A 27,573-nucleotide genomic window follows, 5' to 3' on the forward strand; every position below is an offset into this window, starting at 1 on the left:
CAGATTTAAAGTGTGGGACCTAGTGCTGGAGTACCTCAATGAAGACAACAGAGGCCTCTACAGCCCAATCGTATTACGAGCATTGGACTTTTAGATAATCAGAAATATGCTCTAGCTAAGCTATAACCATAAGCAGCATGGGGAAGGGAACCAAATAGACTTGTGCAATAAAGACAGTCACTGCAGAAAATATGGGGGGTTGGGAATTCTAGGGGAGGGCTCTGGTTGTACTTTGGGGGAAATTGTTGAGTAAATTGTTGGGGAAATTGTTGAGTAAGTGTTTAGGTTTAAATGCTTGTCTGAAGCTATCTAAATAAATATGTGATTTGTATTTTGATTTCGTAATAAATACATATTCCTAGCATGTGTTGGCCGTAGATACATATGCTTAGCATACCCCTGACACCTAGTGCTGGGCTCCGATGTTTGCAACTTTTTCGAGTCCCAAGATATGGTGACTCCTCCTATAGTCTGTATTGCGCATGGTCATCAGTTCCTTTGTTAGATTGTTTATTTTTGCCATCGGGTTCGGACGTCCACCTCAGAACTCTGTGACCGAATCTTCGATTCCTGCTTTGAGGCCTTACCAGCAACCCCGTTCATCAACCTTCAATGGAAGATTTAGCAGCAACAAATACCTACTTGTTTCCTTTAACTCTTTTGAACTGCCCGCCTGAGCACCGGCCCTGTTCGACTTCAGTTTCCATTTCTGCCACCGCCTTCTTCCACTCGATGACTCAGAAGGATGGGAAAAGGCGGCTTTCAGTATCTGCCCCATGTGCCACGCCAAGTAGTCCAGGCCTAATCAGCACTCGTTCTGCAATCTCTGCTTATCCCCGGAGCATGCCTGGCCTTTCAATCCAAGAAGACGCTTCAGCAACAGAGCAAATACACTGGACCTACTCCACCATAAAGGCGCACTAAACCTGGAAGCAGTCCATAGAGCTGGATGATAAATTTGAGGATGCAGAGGCAAAGGATCTGTGCCTATGGACATACCCTTACTGCCTGCCAGTAGCAGCGACTGCTCTGAATCTAACCCTGATCCTTCGACCTCAGAAGGGCATGTCAGCTGGCCGGCGAAAACCGTACAGACCCCTACTGGCTTACGGAACCCCACTGCCCTGGTCATAGTTGTTTCTGAAAGCAAGCAAAGGAGCAGACTTGCGTTCCTCACTTAGAAAACCTTCCACATGTGTTAAAAAAAGGCAAATGTATCAAAAGTTGCCTTGGTGCCGGTGTCACGAAAGCCAGCTTCCACACCGGGAATGCACCACAAGGCATCAAAACCTAAAATATCCTCATCCGATGACACCCACTGTGCCCAAACTCAATCTGATGCAGAAAAACCTATTGAAAATCTTGCCTGCGACGAAAACGGCAACATCCTCAGAGCCCAAACATTGGCATGTGGAGCAGATTCTTGAGAACCTCCAAGACAGGCTTGATAGGAAACAAAAGACTTTGTTATCAATCCAGACACGAGCAGGGTAGTGACAAAATCACTCCTCCCATCAAAGGACTCACTTCCTGAAAAGAAGAAAACTTTTGATGAAGAGATCATGGGGCCAAATCCACCCAAGGCTCCAAATAAAAAGTGTAAAGACAGGGACACTAGCCCTATTCTTTTTCCTCCAACTCCACCACCTACTTCAATACATATATCTTCTACTCCTCCACCTGTCCTTCCTATATTACCACCGCCTGCAATATCACCAGTTAATATGCAATCACCTGAACACCTTCCTTCAGAACAACCACACACATCACCCGCACGATCATCAGCTGGTGACAGTGACACAGGGGATGATATTCAACTATATCATACTCCGTTCTTTCCAGACCTACAGGGGGACCCATAGTCTATCCACGTCCCATGGGATCAATATGACATAGAACCTGTGGATGACACTGAACCCGACCTGTACATCTTTAAACCCTCACCGCCAGATGATACAACAACCTACCATGAGGTCCTTAGTAGGGCTGCACATTATGTTAAGGTATCATAAGGTGGATCACCACGCGTTACAGATTGAAGATGACTTTTCACTGGAAACGGTAAATAAGTCTCATAGACAAGTGCAATTCTTTCCCATGCTAAAAGGAATGCTTAAGTCCACAGGGGAAATATTTAAGCAACCAGTCAAGTACATAGTAATAAAACGAAGGCTGGACAATAAATACAAGCCATGTCTCTCTGATCCTATCTACACCTAAGGTCACGTTCCCCCTGATTCTTTGGTGGTTTACACTTTAAGAAAAAGGGCCAATCTCATGCACTAGAGATGCTTCTCCAATGGATAAAGAGAGCAAAAATAATTATGCAGCAGGAAAACGTGTTGCCGCACAAGCAGCCAACCACCTCCCTATAGCCAATTCTGTAGGCTTACTTTTCCGCTATTTTAGAGCGCTACTCCAGCATTCCCCAGAACAATATCAGCAGAAAGGGGCTCAGCTATTGGAGGAAGTTAAAATTATTTCTAGTGCCACAATATAATGCGCACTACGTTCAGCTGATACAAGTGCTGGGTAGGTGAATACAAGCATCATTATTAGGCACTAATCATGGCTTAGAGTCTAGTGTTTAAGCATGATGTCAAACAACATTTTCTTAATCTACCTTTCGATGGTGAGCATTTATTTAGACCACACATTTAGATGAAATGTTGGAAAAATTCAAAAAGGACACGGACACCGCCAAAGCCATGGGTGCACTACAGATTTTTCAACAAAGGGGCTCCTTTCGGGGAGGATAATATTGAGGTGAATCAGAACCCGGCACACCTACAGACACAGGCAATGTTTAAAAGCAGCAAGCAGTCCCAATGCACCAGAGGGACGTACTATAGGTCACCAAACATAATAGACCGGAATCATCGATCTGCCTCTAAAAGCATGACTTCAACTAAATAGTGACACACTGAGCCTCCTCCCTCAACATTTAACACCAGTAGGGGGACAGCTGCTACAATTCCACCAACACTGTCCACAAATTACTACAGATCAGTGGGTCTGTTCCATCAAAAGGATTGTTACTGCCTAGAACTTATAGCTACTCCATCCACAATACCACCACAATCACAAATTATGACACACTAGAACACCTTACACTCCTCCAAGAGGAAATCCAAGCTCCGCTTCAAAAAGTGGCTTTAGAACTCTTCTCAAAACAACACCAGTAACATGGGTTGCACTCCCGATACCCCTGATTCTCAAAAAGGATGTGAGTTTGATGTCTATTCTAGACATCAAACCACTCAACAAATACATCCTATTCGAACAATTTCATATGGTGACGATACAGAAAGTGATAGCATTGCTACAACAAGGAGATTTTACGATAGCCATAGACTTCAAGGACACCTTCTTCCACATTCCAATACACCCAGTACACCGCCACTAACTCAGTTTCCAAGTAAATGGACTGAACTATCAGTTCAAGGTGTTACCATTCAGACTAACTACTTCACCAAGAGTATTCAATCAATCAATCAATACTTTATTTCACATTTAAAAACAAATGCATAAAAAGTTCAGATAAAAATATACAAACATATCAATAAGTGATTATAAAAAGGCTAAAAATGTATCCTAAAACCCTTAAAAACAGCATATACATCACCTCACTAGTTCATCTGCATCTTAATACATTTAGATTTGTTCGAGCTGTGCATATTATACAGGTTTTAACATTTGATCACGTTTGCTAATCTGCAAGTTTTTAGTGCTGTACATAAAAACGAGGCCACCGTCGGGCAACCATATGGAGTTTCTAATTGTAACAGAACAGACAGTGCTATAATTTACGCAAACAAAAATTCTTCTGAATTGGGATGATAAATCTTTTCCTTTCTGTTACATAAAAAATGGCAGAAAAACAGTATGTGTATAGTTGATTGTTTTGATTGGGAGTCACACGGACATCATCCCAGGTGTGTCTCAGAGAAAAACATTTGCTGGGAAACCCAGAATTAAAGTTACATACCCCAACCGAAACCTTATTAAAATGAAACGATGGCAATTATTGGTCACACAAGCAAGGTACAAGGATAGACCATACAGCATAGGGGATCTCTTAATATATGCAATTACTGTGGCTTTATCTTTATTTCTCTCCTCTCTTTCTTGTGCACCTTTCTCTTAAAAAAATAATTTATTAGTTTTGCCTTTGAAAAGGATTTACATTGCACGGGGTCGTCATAAAGGGCCACCAACCCCAGAAAGTCCAGAATGCACCTTGTATAATTTAGCCTTGTTGTTTTATACCCATAAGCCAATTTCATGACATCCTTTATAATACATCGATTTATCTGTACTGCCTCCGGTTTCCAAATTGCCAACCAAAGTAGCAACGGAGCCAGTTCGATTGTATCGGAAATATAGGGTAAGCCTAGTTTTTAGGTCGAGCTGGTGTAGCAATGCGAAGCATTGCGTCCAGCGAAGTATCTACTGTTGGCCACTTCCTGGGAATCTGAGACAGGAGATGTGCACGCGCAGGAGATTCATCGCTCTCTGCAGTGGTGGAAAAGTAACAATCTGTTGCAGAGTTGGCCCTTCAAAGCCCCAATTCTACACATCCCCATTAACACAGATCCATCCCTACAGGGTTGGGGGGCAAATATGCAGGACTCCACAGTATCTGGCCTCCAGTCACCAGCTCAGAAATGCTTTCACATCAGTCGTCTAAAAAACCTTGCCATTTAATTACATCTAAAAGCTTTTGGAACATCTTCACAACAAAGTAGTTCTGATCCGTACTGACAACATGACCGCAATGTATCACATAAATTAACGGGGCACGCGCGCTATACAGCTCTCCCACGTTGCAGAGCAAATATGGCACTGGGCCATCCATCAAATTGTCCTCCTCCTAGCAGAATACCTACCAGTGGTGGACAACGTCTTTGCAGATATGCTCTGCAGAATGCATCAGCAAGTTCACAAGTAAGAAAGTGACACAGCACTTCTCCACTCATGGCTCCAACTGTGGTGAACCTCCGAGATCGACCTCTTACCAACCCAGCAGAATGCAAAATGCCAAAACTTTGCCTTCAGGTTTCTTCACCCACAACCCAAAGGCAATGCCCTATGGATCAGCTGGACATGGATATTTGCTTGCGGTTTTCCCCCTCTTCCACTCGCTCCTTATGGGGTTCAAAAGTTAACACAAACATCCCTCACACTAATCCTAATTGCCCCAACAAGGGCACGACAGGCATGGTTCACAACCCTCTACAACTATCGGTAGTGCCACATGAGAAGCTGCCTCTCTGGCCACATCTTGTAACTGAGGATCCTCGGAAGGTAATACAGCCAAATCCCATACAGCTCAATTTGATGATTTAGCAACTGAGGTCTTAGAATTTGGACACCTCAATCCGCCACAGGAATGCATAGACATCCTAAAACAAGCATGTAGATCATTTACTCAAGCATGCTATGCGACTAAATGGAAAAGATTTGTACGTTACTGTTTAGCCAAATAAATCCAACCACTTTCGCCGACAGTGGAAGACCTCATTTGTTATCTTTCTCATTTGCATCAAGCAGGCCTTGCATATACCTCAGTTAGATTACACTTAAAGCATGTATGGAAGGACTAAAAAGAGTCATTCCACCTTCCACCCCCTAGAATCAGTCTGGAACCTGACTTTTCTTCTCACTAGGCTCATTGGATCACCCTTTGAACCACTTCATTTCTGTGATATACAGTTCCTCACATGGAACGTAACTTTTTTTGTTGCTATCACATCTCATAGGTGAATAAGTCAACTTTTATGTAGCATTTTAATGAAGCGCGACAGCTACCCCAGCAGAGAGGCATCTCGGAGCTAACAGCAGTAAAATGGACGAGGCAGAGGGCAACAGGCCTACGGCTGTGGGAAGAGGTGTGTCTTGATGGCCTTCCTGAATTCTAGCATGTTGTTGAGGCTACAGATCTGTACAGGCAGATAGTTCCAGAGTGTTGCCGCCATGGTACGAAAAGAACGTCCCTACGTACGCACCCTCCTACCCCAGGGCACCACAACTAGGTGTTGCCCCAAGGAGTGGAGATGGCGCATAGGTTCATAAGGCAGCAGCAAGTTAGCCAGGATTCCTGGGGAGGCATATTTCAGGATCTTGAAGGCTATACAGAGAACCTTAAACTCTATCCACCTGGCCAATGGCAACTAATGGAATTGGTGAATGGCATCTGTTACAGGGCAGGCTCTGCGGGGACCCTGGAGGGTTCTAGCAGCCGCAATTTGGACCCTCTGCAGTCTCAGAATTTCTGCTTTGTAGGTCCCCAGATACAAGGTCTGGATGATGACCTACCTAGTAGATGCATCAAAAAAGCCCAGCAAAGGTCTAAACCCCTGCAGCAGCCCCAAACAGGTCCCTGCCACCTTTTTAGTTTGAACTTGGAAGATGAGTGGTGAATCCACCCATACCCCCAGATTCTTCACCACCTGCTTGGGCGAGGTTGGGGAGGAAGGGGCGTTTCGGGCCTTTAGTGCTCACTCCACAGCCCATGGCCTCTTTCCACCAATAACACCTCAGACTTGGTGGCATTAAGTTAGAGACAGTTAGTAGTCATCCACTTGTGATGGCCGCAGGATCGTTCCGGAACTTTGGGGCGTCTCGCGCGGGGTTGTCCGAGAGTGCCACCACAAGCTGAGTGTTGTCATTGTAGGAGACCATAGTCAATCCTCTGTTTTTTGGCTACAATCGCTAGAGGTTGGACGTACAGGTTGAACAGCAACAGGCTCAAAGAAGAGCCCTGTGCCACCCCTTGATGGATAGTATGAATACCAGAAGTGAAGGGGGGGGGGGCAGTTACCTGGAATGCCCTTCCTGCGAGAAAGGAAGAAAGCCAACCAAGGGCAACTTCAAGCTCTTACCTTGGAAGGACCTTTTTTTCCAAATCTATCCATCTAAATTGGTAGTTTGTATTAATCTAAAGTTTCTTCCTAAAGTAGTTTCCGCATTCCCTTGCAAATCAAACAAGAGAGCTACCAGTATTCTTCACTAAACCAGATTCAGTTGCAGAAAGAGCTCTACTCACGTTCAGTGTTAAAAGAGCCTTAATGTATTACATCGAGAGAACTAAACCTTTTCGTAAAACACAACAACTTAATATTGCATTTTCAAATTCCTAAAAAGGTTCTCCTATTTCCAAAGCTGAAATAGCAAGATGGATAGTCTGATGTATTCAAACTTGCTACCGCAAAACAATCACTACCTTCTGTTGGAATGGGTGAATACGATGTCAACGAATGTCATGATACGTGCAGGCCCAACAAACGGCAATGTCAGTAAATGCAATGTGAACGTATGCCACCGAGTGTACCCGCACAATGCCCATCAATGCAATGTCAATGTATACTCTAACTTGTGCCCGCACAGCAGCGCAGACATAATCAATAATTATACCAATGTATTCCATGATTTATGCTCATACGATATTATAGTTGCGAATAAGAACAATGCCAACGTACGCTCAGACCAGAGCAAGCATAACCTTGTTAACACCAGTACAAACTATATCAATGTACAAAATGACAACTTTATGCGTAATAATGATCAACTGTATGTGTAATGATGATCATGTTGATAAAAACGATACCAGTGGCTGCCATATTATTTTTAGGAGTTCCGATGAACTCACATCATTGCTGTTTGATTCACCAAAGGTGACCTTTCTGTCAACCCCGAGTCAGAGATACGTGGTCAGGCAGGTCCTGCGACCCATGTCCATGCCTATCGAGTAACAGGTCGAGTCCCCTATAAACCAAAGACAAATACGCATCCTGGAAAAACCATGATCGATTCCACAGGTAGATAGTTGCACCACAAACAAGCCCAAGAAAATTTGCCTCAATAAAACCCATTTGGCCAAAGGCTAGCGTTCTCCATAAATGCCACAAAACTAAATACCACATATAGATAGGCACTCTCGACCAATCGGGACACGACAGGCAAACAGCACGTAGTCATCACAAGCTCCTCATTCCAGACATAAGAACACGTACACACTGGCCCACGCTAGCTCTCCCTGAGGTCGAGAGCCATCTATGTCCTTATCAGATGCCCGCCTTTGTTGATTTACAACTGAGATGCTTTTTTGGAATGTAGAAAAGTGTTTCATTGTACCTCATTAACTGTACAAATGGACAGCCAAACTATGTACATCAAGATATTTTGATCAGAATCGTTATGTCCAGGCTCTCTCGGTTTGCAGCATTTAATTAAAGAACTTCTTCCTGTTTTGCCAAACTCCTCTTGTCTTTTTATTTATTTACGGTAAATACCTATCTTAGCAACACCTGTAACGCCAGTAGCTCACTCCACTCGCAAAAAAGGAGCTTCTAGGAAATATCCCATTAGCTTAAATCTGTACAGCAGCTACATGGAATAACCCACATACATTCACAGAACACTATTGTGTTGATGTCCTAGCTAATCAATCAAGCTGTATTACAAACACTTTTTCTAACATCTACATCACCAACTAGCTAACCACTGCTTTTGGGGAGCACTTTACATTATATGCTAAGCATATGTATCCACGGCCAATACATGCTACTAATGGAATATATTACTTACCCTGTAAGCATTTATTCATAGCTTGTTGTGTGGCAGAATCATATGGCTGGTGTATTTGCTTCTTTACAAAAACACTTTACTTTATCTTTACTTGCATGTTAATCTTTTCTGTACTATACTGCTCCTATCCTAACCTCACCCAATGTGCTAAAAACTAGCAAAGTAACTGATGTCCATGTGCAATACAGACTATAGGAGGAGTCACCATACCTTGTGAGTCAAAAGACTTCTTTGATGAAAAGCAATTTGCAACCATCCGAGCCCAACACTAGATGGCAGTAGTATGCTAGGCATATAATCTTCTGCACTACTCGCTACGAATAGATGCTTACAGTTTAGGTAACGTATTCCATATGCCACATTCTTCACAAAGCCATTCATTTGTTTGCCAAACTGTTAATGCAATGTTTCTTTTATCAGAGAATGCCTGTATGCCCAACCAATATAGATGTCCAAATGGAAAATGCATTACCAGTATGTGGCAGTGCGACTCAGACAATGACTGTGGAGATGGAAGTGATGAAGAGAACTGTCGTACGTATCTGTAAAGTATTCCAAGTGTATGATATCTTATATGCATTTAGAACAACCAATGAAATACTTTCACTTATCACCTGCACTTAACAAATAACAATACTGAATTCAGGTTGTATCTGAACATATACAGTTTAAGAACCTATGAAATATACAGCTCTGCAATTCTTTTTAGATGAAGTAGACTCCCAAATCAATCAAAAGAAATAAACTCCTTCCTTAAATAGTAGGCACATAAAAGTCTTGCTACTTAGCACACACTAGTATATGTGTTTGCTGTTTCCCATCAGTACACTTCTAATAGATACTTCTTTGCAGTGCTCCCTGATTTCAAAGTCTAACCAGACATCCTGCTGGATGGAGCACATTTCCAGCAATTTTCGCATCTCTTGTGTATGATAGTAAAGGCCACAACAGAGGGAATTTCCTTTATGGGGAACATTCTGCTTTGTTTTGATTGTTTGTGACTCCTATTATCTGGGTTTGTCATTGCCCTGAATAGAATCCTTTTTTAATCATCCTTTTTATTTTCATTTTTTAATTTCACATCATAAGGTACAGTGCACCAATGTGGTAGTTGAAACAGTTCAGTACAGTAGGTAACGTTCTGGTCGATATAATGCAGAATATGCAATCTTTACAGAAGATAACAAATACTACCTACCATACATAAATACTAAGTGGTCATAAAAATCAGAGCAGGTTACATTGATAGTGTACTTACAAAGTAGCAAAACTATTCCTAGCCTTTAATAGTTCCTTAACAAATTCCAGTGTTGTGTCCCTTATACAGGGCTGTATAACTATTTGAGATGAATTAGAACGGGAAATAAAAGAAAGAACATGGAACAATAATGAAAAGGCCCCAAAGGGGGAAAAGGGAATTCCTTGTCATAGGATGTGCCAGTATCATTGGAATGGCCAGGGTTGTCTGCTAGTGATCAGGAAAACTACCACTCAGTTTTCTAAATGAAGGCTGTTCGGAAACAAGGAAAGCAGTAAGTGGTCCGTGTATTGAGGTTAGAGTTAATAAAGCGATATATCCATATGCTTAAAGGGGGGAGGGGTTGATCTAGAGGGCCATTTAAGGAAGAGGCAGGAGGTAAATCAGCGTTAGGTTCTCCACTCGGTCGTAGGCATTTTGAGGGGCAGCCATAATGCCTCCCATTTACCTGCAATGGGTTTTTTCTTAGGTCCCAGTTTTCTTCTTTGCAGAGGTCTGTGCCCTCCACTTTGGCCCAGTGTAGCAAGTCCTGACATAAGTGGTCTAGGGAAGGGGACTGAGTTGACCTCCATCTGCTAATGATGGCTCTCTTTGCTAAGATAAGCACCAAATCAAGGAAGCACTGCACTACTTTTGCTTTTTTATGTCACCTGAAAAGGCCAAGCATGCAGGACTCTCATGACTCAAGCTTCAGAAGCCCAGTTAGGCCAGCAAGTTGAAGTGAGACCCATGACCAAAAGGACATTAGTGTAGAGCAGCTCCATAGCATGTGATAAAAATCTGTCTTGTCAGTCTTGCAGTGATTGCAAGACGTACTGACTGCAAGAAATAGTTGATTAAGTTTAGGTGGGGAAAGATAGGCTCCATGGAGAATGTAGAACACAATCAATCAATCAATCAATCAAAGCATTTGTATAGCGCACTACTCACCCGGAGGGTCTCAAGGCGCTAGGGGAGGGGGGGTCCGCTACTGCTCAAACAGCCAGGTCTTGAGCTGCTTCCTGAAGGCGAGGTGGTCCTGGGTCAGGCGGAGGTGGGTCGGGACGGCGTTCCAAGTCTTGGCGGCGAGGTAGGAGAAGGATCTTCCCCCTGTGGTTGCTCTTCGGACGCGGGGGACGGTGGCGAGGGCGTGGCCGGTCGATCGAAGCTGGCGTTTGGGAGCGTAGAAGTTGAGGCGGCTGTTGAGGTATCCTGGGCCTTGGTTGTGCAGGGCTTTGTGTGCGTGGGTGAGGAGACGGAAGGTGATTCTCTTGTTGACCGGGAGCCAGTGCAGGTCTCTCAGGTGTCCGCAGATGTGGTTGCGACGGGGGATGTCCAGGATGAGTCGTTCTGAGGCGTTCTGGATCCGCTGGAGTCTCTTCTGGAGTTTGGCGGTGGTTCCGGCGTAGAGGGAGTTGCCGTAGTCCAGTCGGCTGGTGACGAGGGCCTGGGTCACCGTCTTCCTGGTCTCGGTGGGGATCCACCGGAAGATCTTGCGTAGCATGCGTAGGATGTTGAAGCACGACGAGGAGACGGCGTTGACTTGTCTGGTCATGGAGAGGGAGGAGTCCAGGATGAAGCCCAGGTTGCGTGCGTGGTCTGCTGGTTTGGGTGCGCTGCCTAGGGCGGGGGGCCACCAGGAGTCGTCCCAGGCGGAGGGTGAGGATCCCAGGATGAGGACTTCCGTCTTGTCCGAGTTCAGTTTCAGGCGGCTGTTCTTCATCCATTCGGCTACCTCTTTCATCCCTTCGTGTAGGTTGGCTCTGGCGGTGGCGGGGTCGTTGGTGAGGGAGAGGATCAGCTGGGTGTCGTCGGCGTAGGAGATGATGTTGAGGTGAGCTTACAGCGAGCATTGTTAAACACTTTGTGTACTCTAGGGCTCTTCCCTATTCTTGTGCAGGTGTCTGAGAAATTCAAGTTCCCAGGTGTACTGCAAAAGTAGTAGCAATGTTAGTGTGTCAGCCAATATAGCGTAATATAGCCAGCTGCCTGTACTGTGCCCATTTCCCAAAGTACATAAAGACTGGATAATAGAATGGGTCTCCGGTTTGAAGTTTGTGATCGTACAGGTAACCTGAAGGGTATGAGCTAAAGAGCTGTATGTCGGAAGTTGATCATTTTTGCAACTCATACTGCTTGCTGAGGGAAGGGGAGAGGTTGTTGATCAGAAGATAGGTCACGCAAACCAGTGGTACTCGCCTTTTCCCAGTATCAATTCTCCAGATTTATAGGCCGCTTCTGGAATGGCAGGAGATCCTGCAATGGTATCATGGGGGCATATGAGCTAACCTAATTAGTGAGATGAAAGCTTCCTATACAACACAATAAGAACCAAGTCCTGTGCACACATTCGTATAGTAATAGGTCCTGATGTCAGAACTCAACAATAAAGCCAGTGTTCAATCAAATGAATGGATCTCAAAATCCAGTTTCGTGTGTAGAAAAGATTTATAGGTCAATCTTGATCAGTACATTTAAACAATAGCCAGCCGACACGTGTTTCGTCACACCGTGCGGAAGATGTGACTCATCAGGGCTGGGAAGGATGTAAAGGGAAAGAGAGAAAAAATAAAACTGGGGCAAACTAAGAGAATCATTCTGTAAACAAATAAGTGAAAAGGTGAGATGGCAGATCACCTATTAGCAAATGGAGACCCTATGGTGTGTAAAGACATTTAAATGTGACAACCAAATCATGTCAGAAGAGACCAGGCTGTAATGGTGGGTGAAATAGTGGTATCGAAAGAAGTTTAAAATCTCCAGGCAAAGGAAGCTTACGATATTGAGTAACTGATATGTTAGTAGTTGAGTGGTATCCGTCCTAAGAGAAGACAAAAAATTCTATGCACATAACTTGTGACTAGAGTGTCAATGGTGGATTGGTTGTGAGGTACTTCATGCAAAAATGTTCACACATTAATAGATTATCAGAAACAATCTGCACAGGTGAGAAGATGCAACATTACTGTGGCGAAAGCATCAAGTGCAACGTGACACGTTACAGAGAAAAACTTATTACGAGTAAAATTGAATTGGTCCACATGATAGCTAGCGATAGAAAATTAAAAGCATCTTCTACCGGTGAGTATATAAAAAGTGTGAGCCATTACTGCTGAACAATAGGGAAAGAGATATCACGTCACAGGTACATTATTATATAGCGACATCCAGATATTTTGCATATCATGTCAAACGTATGGCATATTGCTGGATAACAGTGGAACATAAGTAGTGAAAGGATTAAAGTCGGAAACAAAAGGAAGAACCTACTCATGCTTAGTTTGACTTGGTGACATATTATAGAAACTTGTGCAATTCTGGTATTGACGATTGATAGGATCCAGGCAGTTTAACTGGCTGCATGGTCGGAGAACACGGCCTGTACATTATTATCCATAGGGAAAGAAACATCAAGTCTAAGGTACAAAATAATATAGCCGCATCAAGGATTGTTGGATATTATGTCTAACGTTTGGCATATTATCGGATAACAGTTGAACATCAGTGGTGAGAGAATGACTTAAATTAAAAAGGTGGAAAGCATAATCATGCTTAATGGTGCTAGGTGACATAGTACAGACACTTGTGCATTACTAGATTTAAAGATCTATACGATTCAGGCAGGTAAAAACGGGTTCAAGGCTTGAGAGAGCGGCCTGAAAGCCCTTTATAGCGTTATTCATAAGGTTCTTCCTTGCAGTGTGAATGTTTAAAAGGCACAACAAGTTTCAAAATGGAACGACAGTGCGTATACATGGTGGTACATGTTAAAGATGATAATGAGCAGTATTCAGGATTAGTATTTAGAGTGTAGGAAATAGCGAAGAGAGGGGAAGCGAGAGTAGTAAAGAAGCCGAAAGTACCTAGTACCTGCGATTGTATGTTGTATTGGTGATCTGTGAAAAAGAAAGGAAAAGGGGGCCTGGGTCAGGAAGGCATACGGTATTGAAGGCGGGTGCCAAACAAACGAAGGGGGTGGCCATGGGCTCCAAATTCTCCCCATCGTTCACAAACCTGTACATGGGCGCCCTAGAAACCGAATGCCTATGGGTCTCCAAAGGAGCGGAATGGACAGAGTACATCATCTACTGTGGAAGATATATCGACGACTGCCTTCTACTCTGGTCTGGTTCCCAAGACAAACTCGAAGCCTTTTGCTTATATCTCAACGACATGGACATGCAATTCACCTGCCATTCCAGTCCCTCACGCATCTCATTCCTAGACGTCGAATTATACGTCACAAACAACATCCTTCATAGCAGACTATTCCGTAAGGAAACGTCATGCAACGCATTACTCCATGCCGACAGCTCGCATCCTCTCCACCAGATACAGACGATCCCTTATGGTGAATTCACCCGGGGCGAGACGCAATTGCAGCGAAGACACCGAATTCCGCAAATGCCTTACAGACATGAAGAAAAGATTTGTTAAACGTGGTTACAAACCGGCCACGATAGAAAAAGCAGCAGTAAGAATTGGAGGAGTCAAAAGGGAGAACACGCTCATTTTCGGGACCAAAGCCACCTCCAACAAACAACAAGTGAGGTTGATCACGGACTACAACGAGACAAATGTGATCATGAGACAAAGTTTCATTAAACATTGGATAACACTGATAACACACTCAAGAAACACATCGGCACAAAACCACAGTTCACGTTCAGAAGAGGAAGACCCTTGAGAAACAGACTCGGTCCCACTGTTCCGCACAATACCACTACTCCCTCCTGGCTCAATACCCATTCTATCGGATTCCATAAATGCGGATGCTGTGGAGCATGTAAGTGGGCACGCAATGGCATCAAAGAGTTCACAGATTGGATGAACCGTGAGTTCCGAATCACCAGAAACATTAACTGTAACACCAAGTATGTCATCTACATAGTAAAATGCACATGTAAGAAATACTATGTGGGCAGCACCATCAGAGCCCTGAAAGAACGAATCATTGAGCATGTGCGGGCAATGCTAAATGGAGACGCCAGATACCCAATGGCCTCACACATTAACACCTTTGCCTCACAAGGTCCTAACAAAAGTCTAAGCTACTACAGGATTGATGTCATGGAACCTAGTGCAAGAGGGGGCAACCGTGAACTCAAACTAAGAAGATTGGAAGCCACTTGGATAATGCGCCTACAAGCAGTGAAGCACAGGCTCAACATTGACCACGAGCTACAATACTTTCTAGGCTCTTAATATCTCTCTCAAATCCTCTACTGTCTGTACTCTGTTCAAATCCTTGTTAACATACAATGCTGTATATATATTCAACGTTACTAACCTTGTATGATAATGCATAACACATGTACCAATTGCCACCCTCTACCTGCCTCCCTGACACTCTCCTGTATCACACCTATTCTGTCACCACCACTTCACAATCTGCATCTCCTCTTTTACGAGATTTTGCTATCTAGATCTTTGATCTATTCACCTTTCACTCCATCTCTGCTCACATTCTTAACTATACCATCCCTTCTTTATCCTTTCCGCTATGTCCCTTTGCACATCTGACACGTTCCGATTATCCCCTGGAACATGGGCTTTGTGGGAGGACACATCTTGAGTCAGCCGCCAACAATCTTACCAGTTCTCTTTTGGACCGACCGTCAGACACTTTTCTCCATGAGATGTGCTGTCCGACCCAGACATATACACAGATTAGCATTTCTTGTGGTATGGCCAAACCCTTTGTAATCATGCATTCGGTTTTTATACCCACACCCTGTTATTTATTTCTTAGTTCAACTTTGCAAATTGTGCATCTATGATCATCCATTTTAGCGTGGCCCGTTATTTGCTTTTTTACGCAATCTGCCATACTGGCGGTCCTATGTGCCAAACCACTACACTAGGTTGTCGTTCTAGCATTTATGGCGCTGCCGGGTTATAGACTCCGCCCACGACTCCACGCTCTGCGCTACGGAGTTCTTAACACACGAGCACGCCAGGACACAGTGTTCCGCTACCTGGAGCCTCACCTGGACACTCGCCGCACAGATCCGTGCGGTCCTCAGTTCAGACCTAAGGTAAGCCCTGGCCCCTTTCTCCCCACAGCCGGACCACATCGCATCATGACGAGCTCTTTACTCATCCTCGTGTGCATTTCCCGTTTTAGATCCCTGCCTCCGATTTCGGACATACCCGTCCTGATCATCCCATGTGTGATTTCCCGCCGAGCAAGGTACGGTCATTCCATCGTTTCGACCACACTTGCAACCGGTTTTCTGAAAACACGGTCTCTGCAGTAAGCCTTGCGTCCCTTTAGCTCCCTTTGACACCCACCTTCAGTACAGTATTCCTTCCTGACCCAGGACCCCTTTTCCTTTCTTTTTCACCAATACAACAGACAATCGCAGGTACTGGGTACTTTTGGCTACTTTACTAATCTCGCCTCCCCTCTCTTCGCTATTTCCTACACTCTAAATACTAATCCTGAATACTGCTCATTATCATTTTTAGGTCGAGTTTACTCGAACCTAATGTTGTCAACCCAAAAAATTCCTTTCCTAACAGGCTTCGGCGGATTTTGGACAGTGCACGAGAGAGTCACGTGACTCCTTGTGGACGAGCATGCACAGCCCTCCCACTGCCAGCAGCATTTCTCCACGGCAGCCAGGCCACATCAAAGGCTTCCCCAGCACTGCCCCGCCCATCAATCACCCTCCCACTGCCAGCAGCTTTTCTCCACGGCCGCCAGGCCACATCAAAGGCTTCCCCAGCACTGCCCCGCCCATCAATCACCCTCCCACGCCAGCAGCTCTTCCCGCTCCGACCCCTGCTCTCCGCCCCCTGTTTTTTTTTTTACTTTCTGCCGAGCGCAAGCCTCTCTACAGTTCGTCTCGGTCCCTCATGTTTTCCCTCCGTCCACGCACCACTTAAAATGACAACCATCACCCACCCCGACAATTCCCAGCCCATGGCCCTTGTTTTATCTGTCTCAGTGTGACTGTGTGTGCGCTAGGGCCTGGCCAGTGATTTATGCCATCGTTAGAGAAATTACATTTGTTGGCATTCTGTTTGCCCTATTTTCTCCATACTAGCACAGTAGCAATATTTGTGGCTTGTTTTTTATGTCTCTCCCCAACCTCCCTCCGAGATCGCTGTTTATTTTGTATTAATTATTTAATGCAGCCCACACCGAGGCTCGAACCCTGTTGTCCAAAGTCAGCAGCTCCAGCAGCGCGCACAGCGGCCATCTGTTGTGGGTCAGGTTACAAGGCTGTGTACCTTGTTTGCTGTGAACAATGACGTACTTCGTGCATACCTTCACTCCTCATCTCATTTTCATTCGAACCATTTCCGACACCCCCCTTAAAGCACACTACTCCGTCTGTCCTCACCCATGTCCAAATCGAGACCAGTTTGCACACCTTGCTGGAAAACTGACTTTAAGTGTTTGCTATGGAGAGGTACAGCTTAGCGCCCCCCAAAACTAATTTCATAGAAAGCCACCGGAAGTCAGTGCCTATTACGACACCACGGGCACTTCAGCCCCTGTGATCAATTAGAGGCCTTACTTCATCTAAAATGTGCGCAGTTGCTGATTTTAAACCCGCTCTTACGCTCCTTCACAGCGAGGAACTATCCACTTTCGCTGACCCAGGGCGGAGGCAGACGGACGGCCTGCCTGCGCGTGTTGCTCCCCGGGGCCCAAGCTCTTGGGCTGTATCTATTTCTAACACTCTGAGGTGTTTCGTGTCAGTGACAGCAGGTTTTCGTTTCTTCGTATTTCACCCCAGCCTCCGGTTGCCCCTTTTGACTGCATGCAAGTTCTCACTTTTCCTTGTAAATTAGTAAAGCGTTCTCCACTTGTGAAGAGATCAGGTCTGTGACTAACGCCTCAAGGGTAGGCCTCAGAACGTGGCGCTAATTGGTACAAACCTGTTTTTTTGGCTTTTGAACTTGCGTGCCTTTTCTTCCTAAGGCTTATGCAGCTCAGCAAGTCTTACGAACTACATACGTTGTCTCAATTATAGGGTGGCTCAACGGTAGTGTTACATTACAGCTTCACCGCATGAATCACAAGACTTTTATTTTGTCTGACAGAAGGTGATCGGGTACAAGTCGGACATGCACCCTATTCAATAAGGCCGCAGCTGAACCCAAAGTTTTAAAAACGGTTCTTTGTATCTAGCCGCAGGAAAAAGCAGTCACACAAAGTGGTGAAATCGCTAACGTTGTCCATAAAATGGCTATTCATTGTTATGTTTAAAATCAGCAACTGTGCCTACAAAAATCCATCAGGAATTAAAAGTTTATTTGGTTTTTACTGAGAGGTTTCTTTCTTTTTTTCCTTTCTTAAACTCTGAGTTGATTTATGCTGTTTTTTGTGTATTAGTGTTCTGCTACCATCCCAGGCCTTGCTCATGCTGTATAACACTGTAAAAGCAATGGGCCCAAAGGTGCATGTTATTTACGTTCATAGATTGCATTAGACCATTCAATGGTGAACAGGGAATATAATTCCTACCAGCCTGTACTCGGCCCACCCCCCTCCCTCTCCATATGGTGCGCTCTGCCTCAGGCAGCATCTCTCCTCCCATAATTATTCACTCTCGTCAGTCACCCTTCCTCCCAGTCCGTGGGCATTTCTCCTTCCCCCTCCCCACAGCAATGCCAAGACGAGCTTGCCCGAGCCTTCCAGCAGCATTTCTCCTCCCCTTACCATTTGCTCTTGCCTCCGAGAGCTTCAAAGGGATCTGCTTCACACTTCACGGCGTTTATAGGACACTTTCGGTGAATCTTATAAACATACTCTGCCTTTGCCTTTCCTTTGTTGTTGCGCCTCTCACAACAGTCTCCTCTCCTTGTATTGATAGGAAACATAACCGTATACTTGGAAGGTATTTCTACTCAAATGAGTTTGGAATTCGCAGGCTTTTGTGTGACAACACGTGGAGGGCGCAACTGTAAACTCGAAGACTCAATTCGAGGTTAAAGTCGAATATGAAGTGCCGGCGCGCTGTGAAGTCAGCTCGCCCAAGGCTTCTCGGCGGTGCACTGATGCTGACCTAGTCATGGGTATATTTTACGTGCCTCAGACATATTGGGAGCTAGATGGGGGCATCATACACGTGAAGCACACGTCATACCCGGATACCGAATGCGCTTCGATGCCTTGCCAGGCGCTACTTACGGGTAATACATATAGAAATAACAGCCAGATGCCCACTCTGTCGTCAGTCCACTCTGTGCTGACGGTGTCCAGTTGCGCCCTCTGCCGGTGTCCCAGCGACAAGCCGGGCATCGGTTCTCGGAGCGACCCCGCAGCTACCCGTGTTGCCCACTGGCATGCTCCTCTTCCTCTCGGACAGACCCCTCTCCCGTGGTTTACAAACTATGCGCCCGGTCGCCGTGGGTTCACTTATGGATGCGGTGGCAAAGTTAAAGCTGGGCTCGCGCTTCCTTTAAGCTTTTATTTTTTTATCTGTTTAGGATCACAGCTTCCCAAAGACTAATGAAACGATATTTACATTGCACTTTCACAAACGCTCTTCATAAAAAGTTAAAAATAATTCCAATAGCAACAAAAACCAGCGTGTTAAAGTGTGCGCACAATTTACCATAAAGCAAAGGAACATAATACATCATTTTGTATTTACCCGATTCGTCTTCTCATCTGCCCCTGCTGGCCTCGTGCGTGGCTTAAGATGGCCTTGTTTGCCATCCCAGTCGTGTATAACTCAATATAGCCTCGTAATGCCATATTTACTTATTTATGGTACATACATTCGCGATACTTCCATCGGACACGTTAGCCCCCTCCCTAGGTAGGAGTGGTTCACGCGTTCGGCGTTCCCTACCTACAAGCCTATTATTACATGGCTTTTAATTATGCTCGCGTCTTCCCCCTCTGGCCTTCTTGGGTGTGACGTAATATGGCCTTGTCATACCATATTTGCACATTTACGTGGAACATGCATTCGTGGCCGCTCTAGCCGCCATGCTCGCCTCCTCCATTGGTAGGAGGGGTTCACTACTTACATGCGTATTTTTAGTTGCAATCCTATTGATTATGCTTTCTGCTGCCTCCTTTCAGCAACTCTTATATTGGGCGGTGTGCATATAAACTTCTAATTATTGCATTCTGCGCACTGTCCTTTCCCTTGCTCCCGTCGTTCACTCCCCTCCAGGGATATGGGTATATACTGTGGAAATACCACGCGGGTTAGATCGTGAACGTATTTACATTTCCTTGCACCTTCCCCTCTCTGATTGCTTCATACTTTTGTGTTAGGGTTATGTATATGTGGTCAATAGCTTCACGCGACCCAGACTTTTTTGCAATAGCGCGACAGGCACAAAAACACCAAAGCGCCTTACATGAGCACCAAACTACATTACAACAGGTCAGGTTATTTTTTTTAGGTTTTCTCCTATCCCAGTGTATGTATTGTTTAATATTGTTTGCTAAACATTTAATTAGCATGCAACGTTTTTCCATGAAACAAAGCTTAGCATAGCATAACAAAACATAGCATAACAAAACATAGCATAACAGAGCATAGCATAACAAAGCATAGCATAACAAAGCATAGGATAGCAAAACTAAACATAGCATAGCATAACAAAACAAAGCATAGGATAACAAAACATAGCATAGCATAACAAAACATAGCATAACATAACAAAACATAGCATAACATAACAAAACATAGCATAACAAAACACAACAAAACAGCATAGCTTAACAAAACAAAACATAGCATGGCTGAACAAAACATAACAGCATAGCAAAACACAGCATAGCATACCAACACAACAAAACATAGCATAGCATAGCTAAACAAAGCAAAGCATAATAAAACACAACAAAACATAGCATAGCATGACAAAGCAGAGCAAAACATAGCATAGCATAACATAGCATAGCAAAACATAGCATAGCGTAGCAAAACATAGCATAGCATAACAAAACAGCATAGCATATCATAACAAAACATAGAATAGCATACAGCATCACTCAGCACCACCACAGCATCACTCAGTGGCACCACAACATCACTGAGCTCCACCACAGCATCAATCTGTGCAACCATTCAACAACTGGTTCAAATATGTTATCTCAATGTTTCAAGCTTTATTGCAAATTTAACAAAAAGATGTTAATATTTGACATATGTTCTTGGATTTTCGTCACAATAAAATACACTGAACATAATCTTCACAAATGTTATTTACAAAAGTTTAAGCTATTGCCATTATAAATTACAATAACTTTTATTTAAGTATTAATTATTAAAAAAAAATAAAAAACATTGTTATTTGTAATATCAATACATGTAAGTCACGTAAATACAACACATATAGCATTACAAATGCTATAGGTGTCACATTTGCGAGAGTTATAACTATTGGCATTGTAAATGACAAAGCTATTAATTTCGCTGTTTTAAAAAAAAAAACCTAAATAAAAAATGTGTCATTAACAATACCAATAGCTCTAACTTTCCTAATACGAGACCTATTGCATTGCAAATGCTTGTTTACATGTACCACCATGTATACGGACTGTCCTTCCATTTTGAAACTTGTTGTGCCTTTTAAACATTCACGTTGCAAGGAAGAACCTTATGAATAACGCTAAACAGGGCTTTCAGGCCGCTCTCTCAGGCCTTGAACCCGTTTTTACCTGCCTGAATCGTATAGATCTTTAAATCTAGTAATGCACAAGTGTCTGTACTATGTCACCTAGCACCACTAAGCATGATTATGCTTTCCTCCTTTTGAATTTGTCATTCTCTCACCACTGATGTTCTACTGTTATCCGATAATATGCCAAATGTTAGACATAATATCCAACAATCCTTGATGCGGCTATATTATTTTGTACCTTAGACTTGATGTTTCTTTCCCTATGGATAATAATGTACAGGCCGTGTTCTCCGACCATGTAGCCAGTTAAACTGCCTGGATCCTATCAATCGTCAATACCAGAATTGCACAAGTTTCTATAATATGTCACCAAGTCAAACTAAGCATGAGTAGGTTCTTCCTTTTGTTTCCGATTTTAATCCTTTCACTACTTATGTTCCACTGTTATCCCGCAATATGCCATACGTTTGACATGATATCCAAAATATCTGGAAGTCGCCATATAATAATGTGCCTGTGACGTGATATCTCTTTCCCTCTTGTTCAGCAGTAATGGCTCACTTTTTTTATATGCTCACCGGTAGAGGATGCCTTTAATTTTCTATCGCTAGCTATCATGTGGACCATTTCAATTTTGCTCGTAACAAGTTTTCTCTGTAACTTGTCTCGTTCGCCACAGTAATGTCGCATCGTCTCACGTGTGCAGATTGTTTCTGATAATCTATTAATGTGTGAACATTTTTGCATGAAGTACCTCACAACTGGTCCACCATCGACACTCTAGTCACAAGTTATGTGCGTAAAATTTTTTGTCTTCTCTTAGGACGGATACCACTCTCAACTACCAACATATCAGTTACTCAATACCATACGCTTCCTTTGCCTGGAGATTTTAAACTTCTTTCGATACCACTATTTCACCCACCAATACAGCCTGGTCTCTTCTGACATGTTTTGGTTATCACATTTAAATGTCTTTACACACCATAGGGTCTCCACTTGCTAATAGGTGATCTCCCATCTCACTCTTTCACTTTTTTGTTTACAGATTTATTCTCTGTTTGCCCCCGTTTTATTTTTTTGTCTCTTCTTTTTATGTCCTTCCCAGCCCTGATGAGTCACATCTTCCACACGGTGTGATGAAACACGTGTCGGCTGGCTATTGTTTAAATGTACTGAACAAGATTGACCTATAAATCTTTTCTACGCACAAAATTGTATTTTGAGATTCATTCATTTGATTGAACACTGGCTTTAATGTTGAGTTCTGACATCAGGACCTATTACTGTACGAACGTGTGCACAGGACTTGGTTCTTACCTATTTGGTATAGGCCTCCCCATACCAGTGCAGGGGTTGTTTGTTGTCTCGGTTCGTTTCCCCTGACCTGTTTGCACTGCGAACTATAAAATCAAAATACTCATTCAAAATCAGACGCACATGAGCTCCACATTTTCCTGTCCATTAATCTAAACCCATTCTCCCTCTCCACAAAATTCCTATACAACACTATGAATTGAATTATGGTGATATTCAATATAATGCAGAGAGACACGAAGGTAGATGAACCCCTGTTTCCTTCCGATGTGGACATAGACCTGTTAGTGGACTTGAAGAAAGTGTGCACACATGACCCTCGCCCACAGGGGCAGTTCCACTTGTACCAGACTTTCAGGGGCATACATCTTTCATTTTCTTAGTGAAGTAAGCTGCAGAAACCTTGAAACTTACTATTTCTAATATGGATACTATATGTAACCTCTTCAAAAAAAAATCTTTTGACAAGAAACCAAAATTCTAAGCCCCAATTACCATTTAACAAGGCACTCATGGATTCTTCCCATGGTCTGGGAATAGTCCATTCAGAGCCTCTAGGTAACTAGCATTATTGCTCCATTCAACCTTGCTATTATGCACTCTGTCCTCTCAAAAGCAAAACCTTTGCCACAGCCTGGACTCAGTACATGGAGGGCCCAAATTCATGGAGGAGACGTGACTGAATTATTTTTTTACTGGTGATTTGCAGGCCTGGCATACTGACATGCCATTTAAGTGAGTGACATATAAGGATTAAAAATGGACCGCTCACTAGAGATGTTCAAGCAAAACAGGACCTCAGACTGCTTGCTGGGGTCCGAGCTAAACATCATCTCCAAAATTACAAATGTTTGTTTGTTTGGATGCTGATTTTACAACAGAACTAGGTAATCTCTGCATCCACAACAGCAGTGCTTTAGGTTTTCTATGAACAGTAGCCAGTTAGAAGTTGACAGCAGAGTCGGTTCTCAGAACTGGCAAATCAATAAGCATTTTCGCTGAATTGATCAGCAAGGCACATTATCCACATATGGCACCTATTGGTGTCAGATTTCTTGTTGAGATTGAGGAAGACTACCTCACGCAAGTGGATCCTTCAACATACACCTTTGAGGTGCATGTATTAATTTACCAGAGTGCTTCCACTAGTACACCTCCCATCCCACACATCAACAAGATAATGCTATTTCCGAGGAATGTGACATGTACCCTGTCTTTATTCTATTCCAAGAATCCCAAAAATCATCAACCAGTTTCAACACTCAGATTTCTCAACATGTTTCTCAAGTTGGTGCAGGTTTTTCGAACAGTGAAGCCTTTGGATTAGCTGATGCATTTTTCCAAATAGGCAATTCCATCCACCCATTCACAAACGCCATATCTGTGCGATACCACGATTAGTGATAAGGCAGTCCAGGCTAATCAATGTGCAAGCATTCCTCAGTGAAGGTTAGCAGCTCATATCCCAACATCAAATACTGATAATGCACATTTAGAGAAGGATTTCATGGGCTGTTGTCTACCCCACAGAAGGCCCCTCTCTTCCGATTTGAACTTGTTGAACTAGAATTTTGTTTGACGTGAGTCATTTTGCAGGACATTCAGCTACATGAGCAAAATCATCAGTTTAAATGGGGCATTACTTCCCACTATTCAAAGGGATAACTGGGCCAATTTTTTAAGGTTTGCTCAAATCCTAGTGAGCACAGGAACCTTGTTGAGACCCCAGCGCTTCAGGGAATAGGGATAATGTGTATACCCAAGTATGTAAAGTGCCCAGAGAGCACAGGGAGTCTGAATACTGATGTCTGCCTGTCCGCGCCTTCCACGAGTGGGACCAGTGCCTATTTATGCTGATTAACAACCAGACATGATGCTTCAAGAAACACCCAAAAGATGTACAGTAACCTGTTATAAGTGTTGACGGCGTCTTGCATGAAGATAAGATCATCACCTGCATATAAAGATATGTGGGCATCAATATATCTACGCCATTGAAATTCTCTCAGGAGTGCCAGTTCAACCTGCAGCTCTATCACCAAGGCAAGGATAACAATGGGCATTCCCTTGTATCCTGCTCAGTATTGAAGCACCTAGACAGCATTTAGTCAATCCTAACCTGTGCCCATTTGACATTGTAAGGCATTCTGATGCATGTGATAAAGTAGGGCCCAAAGTTCTTGCCTATTACTTGGAACAAGATCCTTCAACTCACAGAATCACTTGCCTTTCTGATATCTTTAGAAGCCAATGCTTGTCACCTCAATAGATCTCCACTTCAAGTACCATTGACAAGTGCAGGTGTCTAAGACTATGTCTTGTCCCCAACCAGGCATAAAGCCACTTCCGTCAGAATGTAGTAAATGTGCAATGACCATAATATCGCGATTTGTCCGTATTTTGCCCAAACTGTTTGCCTCCGAATTAATGAGGGAGATCGGCCAGTAAGACAGTGGGAGCTCAGGAGGGTTGCCTTGTTTGGGGATGACCCTTGTGTATAGCATCATTTTTTAACATTGACTGAAGAAAAGGGTGGGTGAGAGAAGCAAATTATTTAAAGAATTCCATTTGATTCCATTTCGCCTAGGAGTTTTGACTGACTGTATTGACTGTTATGGATTCTGATCGATCTTCAACTGTATTCAGGGGTCCAGCTCCTCTCGAGCAACAGTACCAAGGGCCTAGACTAATAGACGCTCGATTGAGGGTCTGAGATGCTCAGCCTTCGACATGTGGCAAAAAGCGTATGAAGAGCTATATCAGCAAATGCATTAGCGATGTTCCTGGCCTTTTACACAAGGGCCCCTTGCTCGGTGCAGAGATTTGGAATTATTCTCTTGATTTACCAACGAGTACATAAACCTTCCAGACTTCTCCCCTGAGTCGCATATTCAGCTGCGAGTGGCCATTCAGAGGTATTTAGCTGTGTTCAGTGACAAGTCTCTTTTCTGCCATTGGGTGGAAATTTACTGCGTTTGAAGTGCCTCACTGAAGTCGCAGCTGTTTCTTCACTGTAGTCTTCACAGTGAAATATTGTGCTGGCCGTCAATTGTTGCTAGAGTGATATGGTTTAAGGCCCTGCTTTTGATCACTGCTTTGAACGCTTGCCGTAGGGTCTTGGGTGATGCTGCTGAGGGCTGCGGTGATATGTCATATCTGATTAAGGATGCAAAATTGTCTTTCAGGAGCCACCAAGGGCTATGGTGCCAATATCCACCTCTGGAACCGCCCAGCCAGGTGTAATACAACAAGTCAATGATCTGTTATTCCCAGCGGGAGCCTCACTACAAGGACATCGGTTGTTGGTATACAAAATAGTTAAATTTTAACAGTGGTATGGGCTTTTGAGAGGAAGAAACATCCCTGAATCGTAGGGTGCCAGACATGCCACATGTCCATGAAACCCAATGATGTTTGCCAGTGTGACTGCTTCTGTGTATGGTCAGTGTCTAGTCACCCAGAGTGCCACGTGTCTAGGTGTTTATGCAATTCTGCATTAAAGTCCCTGCCAATGAGAAGTGTGCCAGCAGTCGTCAAAGTCTTAGCGTTTCAGTCAGGAGGGTATAGGGAACTTCAATGTTAGCTGGAATCCAATTCAGCTGGCCAGACATTATGTCCCAGTGTTTCTCTGCTGCTGTTCACACAATTTAAGGGGAAGGACTTTTTTGAATGGAAAACTTAGGCGTAACCATACCATCCTGAGCGGCAGCAGTTAGTGCCCAAGAGGTGAGTGTCCTACGGTAGGAGCGTGTGTAGTGACTGGAGTTACATGTATTGCATTACTGCTCTGCATTTGTTCCTATTGTTTAGCCTATTTAAGTTCCATGTCCGTGTCCTATATGTGTGAGCTATGCCGTGATCGCTATCAAGGTCTATGTCTTGCCATGGATGAAGTCGCCTCTGGGGCCTAGTCGGACAGTATCAAATTGAACAAAAGAAAAGAAAGGAAACAGAAACAGAACTAGAACAGAGTCCCAACCCCACCCCCAGCCTGCCATCACCCCTCCTCCCCCATACTTCAATTCTTGGAGCACCTGTCGCCCATTTCAAGAAGATTGAAAGAAAAAATGAACAAATCAAAGTTGGGCAAAAGCAAACTAGTTTATGATCACACTTCCCCCATGCCGGACATCTGGACATGTTATCTACTTGTCGCATTGTGTCCATGCAGGGTCGAGGCCCACCTGGATGTTTCATTTAACATTATATATGGCCCCAAAGACAGCAGTCTGCATTCCTTTCCAAAACAAAAGACTGGTGGAACCAATTCATTACACCCACTGAAATGTATAAAATTATATGTTAGAAAGATTGTAAATTGAGACAGTCCTTAATCCCATGCTCTTGTTTTTCCCAAGGTATTTCATGTTCAAGCAGCACTATGACTCCCTGGATAGGATTGAGGTGTTCAGGAAAAACCATGTACTCTTTCACTAGCCTGACATTTAGGCCAGTCATTGCAGTTTGTTTATTGAGCTTGTATACACGTGCTCTCTGGAGCAAGGTCAGTAATATCTAGCTGGCGGTCCTAGAAGCCTTTGGATTTTAATGGTTCAACAGTATAAAAAACTCCGGATGAGGCCAAACACATGGTTCATGCTGGCCATGTTACTGCGGATTGACTATGATGGGCTGTTGGCACTCGTGTAGTGTTTTGTCGCCATGTGTGGATGCATTCCACAAGCGTATCTGGAGACATGCATGCTTCTCCTATGGATACGCCTTTTGGTGGCTCAGACCTGTTCGATGAGAAAGCTGATTCTACCTTGAAACGGTTCAAGGTAAGCACAGATTTGAAATGCTTTCTTTGCCTTTTGACTCTT

At 43.8% G+C, this 27,573-nt stretch overlaps 1 protein-coding gene across 1 annotated transcript in view; it reads left to right on the forward strand.

Moving 5' to 3' along the window:
- Window positions 1–27,573, forward strand: part of SORL1 (sortilin related receptor 1) — a 607,546-nt gene that overhangs the window by 133,811 nt on the left and 446,162 nt on the right. The window contains exon 11 of the mRNA XM_086949665.1: window positions 9,010–9,123. Within this exon, the coding sequence (XP_086805791.1) occupies window positions 9,010–9,123 (114 nt within the window). The remainder of the gene's footprint in view (window positions 1–9,009; window positions 9,124–27,573) is intronic.

The sequence above is a fragment of the Lissotriton vulgaris genome, unplaced genomic scaffold, assembly GCF_964263255.1.
Source record: "Lissotriton vulgaris unplaced genomic scaffold, aLisVul1.2 SCAFFOLD_911, whole genome shotgun sequence".
Taxonomy (NCBI): Eukaryota; Metazoa; Chordata; class Amphibia; order Caudata; family Salamandridae; genus Lissotriton; species Lissotriton vulgaris.